Consider the following 4,402-nt stretch of genomic DNA (forward strand, 5'->3'; position numbering starts at 1 on the left):
TAAAATATGAAACAGATGTGTTATCTTCTTTCCCTTTGCTATTGTAGTGCCATGTTAGGTAATTAATTCCTTAGTCTTGTATAGGTCTTCATGCATATAAAGAAAAGAGTTCATTCCCATAAAAATTCTTAAGTTAGAGAACTCAGCCTCCCCCCAGTCCCACTGTCCATCCCCACATGAGGTCAGGGTGGAGTGAAGGACCATTTCTCTTGGGGAGTTAGTCTGCACAAATGCATGTAACGTACAAAATGTGGGGAAATGTCTCAGCTTAAATAACAACACGGGCTTTATGAAAATGCAATATTATACTGAAAATCAGTAAGGGAAGCAGAAACGATTTGTTATCCAATCACTAAATCACTGAGCATACTATGATCCAAATATTTTGTGAAATTATATTTATGATAGTAAACACAGGCAGGTTCCCCATTTTAAATGTCAGTCAAAACAGACTTATATTCTATCTCTTTTCTAATACAGCTAATTTCTGACAAAAGATAAAAGTAAAACATTACTCATCAATAGTCTTTAGCTGGTTAAAAAATCTAATACTGAGTGCTTTTTTTAGTGAATCAAAATGGCAGAATAATAATGGGAGAAAAGCTAAGATTATATCATTCTCACATATTTCCTCTCATTGCCTTTTTGCTTTGAAAGATGAAATGCTTTTATCAGAAAGACTCACACAGGTTCTTCATTTCTGCAATGGCTGCTTAGACAATTTGATACATACCAAGTTGAAGCTTTGGCAAACTAAAGCCATAATACTTGGAAAAAATTTCTGGGAATATGTTACTTTCCACACAGATGTGGTACATTAGTCACAAAAATGTGGGCATGATCTCTGATGCATGTGTAGAGAACCCATATTCTCCAAAGGTTTTAAAAATAACATGCATCGCTTTGCCCAAACAGAAGAGGCCCCAAATATAATGATGCCCGTCAGATTCTTCATTCTCTCACATTTTTGTTTGTGCTTAATTTATTATTAGAAGTGATAACACAGACTGTCTAGTAAAAGATCACACACGGACAAACTGTAAACTGTTCTAGAATGTGCATACCTGTTGCCAAGCTTGTACTGCAGTGTTGAGAGAATGAACTACATGTTGCCCAAAGTTTACAAATATTGAGTCAATGATGATGGAGCAATCAATCAGCTTTTCTACTGCATTGCTGGAAATTGCAGTCTGTCCAAAGATGCTGAAGGGTTTCACCAAGCTTTGCATTGTCACATTTCTACACTCTAGAAGTTTACAGTCTGCTTGAGCTGAGAACTGGATCTCCTGACAGACAGAACTATTGTTCCACTGTCGAAGATACATGTGTGGTTCTTTGAAGGAAATAACCATGTATTCTAGTTCAGATGGCACATTTTTATCAGAAATAAATGGCTGTAGGTATTTTGGTGGAGCTGTTGAGAAAAACAAACAAGAAATACAGCAGCTGAGATGAGCCAACACTTTATGGAAATATAGAGTGACATTTAAATTACTCACTTCTTGGTTATTGAATGCAATAGTTGCTGGTTAATAAATTCAAACATTCTCTTGAAGATAATATAACATTTGAATTACCATTTGGCATTTGTAAACAACATTTTTGTTCAAAAAGACAAAACAAAAAAATAAATTAAAAAAAAAGCAAAAACAAACCAACAAAAATAAAGTAACAAACAAAACTGATAAAAAAAAAAAAGCTTTGTTCAAACAGCAGGTATTTTTCCAAAGGTTACACTTGCAGATAAAAATAAAATGAAGAGGAGGTAAATATTTAAGGCGTGTTTCACAAAAGTGCTTTGTATCTACCCACCAAATCTGAAAACCAAAAACATGACCCAGAATTAGAAAATACAGGTTAAACTCCATTTTTGCTGAAAAGGCAAGATGCTTAACAGCAGCTGTGTTTAGTTTTAATCTGATGTTTTTTTCCTTTTTCCATTACATGTAGGTTGAAAACCTAATACCAGAATCAAAATGTATTAAGGAGAAAAGATTTCGTATAGACTTTTAGGAATAATTATTCATGAACATGAGCAAATTTGTAAAAGGTCACTTTTGATATGTGGAAAAACTTACTCTTCTACCTTATAAACTTGTAAAAATGCTAGTCCTTTAAAATATTGGAGAATTTGTCCATTTTTGGTGGAAGGTATTCGTACTTATCAAGATAAAGTAATATCAAGTACTTTTGGAAACTATTTGCCATTAATGTAATGGCTCAGAATATAAAACAAAAACAGATGTACTTCTTTCAAAAAATTCATAATTGGAGTAATAGTAAAAACCTGCAATTTTTGTAACTTCCTTGAAAATTCTCATTAGGAAGTGCACTAAATCATAGCAATTCACTATAACTGGTAACCTATATAATAAGTAAATGAGATGGTTCAAACATAAGGGGGACAATTATTATATGAAATAAAAAAACTTCAGAGTAACTTTGCTGGTGCTCATTGTTGAAGGAAATAAATGCTGCTTCTAAAAATGTCCTCTTTCCCCATGTGAGCGGTGGTCATTTGGGAAGGAGTTTTGTGTAGGGACAAAACAGTAAGTATTAAGTGGATGTTATTCTGATGCTAAAATAAAGAGTACCTGTGCCAAGCTGATCAAGGTGATGACAAAGATGGAACTCCAGGTGAGCAAACTGGAAGGAAATGCAAAGAGATGGGACAAACCATGGGGTAAAACAGGAGTCAACTCTGGTACAGGCAGCCAGGGCTGTTGGAGTTACAAGTTGGTCACAAGTGCTTTGAGAACCAGATTCACTTGCAGAGCTGTGGGAAATAATAAAAGTTCAGTAACCTAAAATTTCCAACATCATATAAATGAAACATCTTTATATAAGGGTTTTGAAAAGCTAGCTCCCATAATCCTATAGTCAGTATATTATCAAATCTTCCATATTTGTTCACATAATGAGTTTCTTTAAAAAATTAAGTTCTTGTTGATTATTCTCTATGAGCTATTAGCAGAAAAGTTTCATAGGATTACTGAAACCCCAGACCATATTGACCGCCAACCCAATTTTCTTCCATCCACATTTCATATGACTTACGGACAACTTGTTCTCATATTAAAGACCAACACAACTCAGAGTATGACTCTGCTGTTCAAAAGACCAAATGTTTTCAGCATCATAAATCTTTTGTTTTACTTCTCCAGATTGTCCATATCCATATTCCCATATAAGTTAGTCAATACTATTTATTGAATATCCACTGAATACTGTACTAAGTGCCATAAAAGTTATGACCATGTTCAGAAGAACCAAGGTCTCATGGACAATTACACTGCATGTATATTGAGTACACATATAATCAATATATGTATTGGGTCCTCTCTTTATTTGTCCATTCCCCTAACACATTTTATACCAGAAAAATTCGATTAAAATAAATAGTGAAGGCATCTGTAGGAGGGAACAAATTTTTTCAGAGTGGCTGCTGGTGTGCGTGGGAAATATGCAGCCTCGTTACCTCGCCTCAGTTTGCTCGTAGAAACATGGAGCTGGGGACTGGGAGATGCCAGGGTGCATTCTGGTAATTGTGGCTCATTGAATAGATGCAGCTCCAGTCCCCTTCACTGTCTTCTACCCTCTTCTTGCCAAATCTGAAATTTGCTTATAGCTGTGGTGGAGCCTGGTTCCCACATCCATGACGAGCTAAGAGAAGCAGCACTGGCTTATAGTGTCCTTGGGAGAGCTATGACAGGAAAAACTAAAGAAATAAATCCTAGGTTTTCAATGAAGTCACAGTCTATCTGGTGGTATGAAATATGTAGACATTTACAAACAGTATAAAATGGAACAACCACCGAGGAGTAGGAAAGTTGGAAGGGCGGCCAGAGCAGAGACCTAAGAGGAACTCAGGATGGCGTGGGGGAGATCATGGGGGGTTCTCAAGAGTGTGAATCTTCAGCTGGGTTTTGAAAGAAGTGGTGAAAAGGCTGGTGAAAAGAAAGCTAGGCTTAGTGAGTGTTTAACTTCAAGGAGTTTACAGTGTGGTGGTATTTACTGCAATGTTATGACTCTGTATGCAAAAACCCATTGTATACAGAGAAAACACAACTCTGGGCCAATATGTTTCTGATGAAATGTTATGCACGAAAACGCAGCTAGGTATACTCTTAACACTTCTATAAACAGGCATATTAATCCAAACAGCTTTCTAGGAATTTATTTGTGGAGTTATAAATAAAGATCTCATTTAAAATAAACAACAAGGCCCCACTGTATATAGCACAGGTAACTATATTTAATATCTTGTAATAACCTATAACAGAAAAGAATATGAAAATATATATATAATACACATTATACATATGTAACTGACTCACTTTCCTATATACCAGAAACTAACATAACACTGTAAATCAACCACTTCACTTTTTAAAAAAAAATT

The 4,402-nt window shown here is 35.2% G+C and overlaps 1 protein-coding gene across 7 annotated transcripts in view; it reads right to left on the reverse strand.

The window, feature by feature from the left end:
• Window positions 1-4,402, reverse strand: part of VPS13B (vacuolar protein sorting 13 homolog B (yeast)) — an 805,833-nt gene that overhangs the window by 98,089 nt on the left and 703,342 nt on the right. For all 7 annotated transcript variants that reach the window (XM_010863525.1, XM_010863528.1, XM_010863522.1 and 4 more), the window contains exons 41-42: window positions 2,595-2,776; window positions 1,065-1,414 (exon numbers count right to left, since the gene is read on the reverse strand). In XM_010863525.1, the coding sequence (XP_010861827.1) occupies window positions 1,065-1,414; window positions 2,595-2,776 (532 nt within the window). The remainder of the gene's footprint in view (window positions 1-1,064; window positions 1,415-2,594; window positions 2,777-4,402) is intronic.

This window comes from Bison bison, unplaced genomic scaffold, assembly GCF_000754665.1.
Source record: "Bison bison bison isolate TAMUID 2011002044 unplaced genomic scaffold, Bison_UMD1.0 scf7180017864491, whole genome shotgun sequence".
NCBI classification, from domain to species: Eukaryota; Metazoa; Chordata; class Mammalia; order Artiodactyla; family Bovidae; genus Bison; species Bison bison.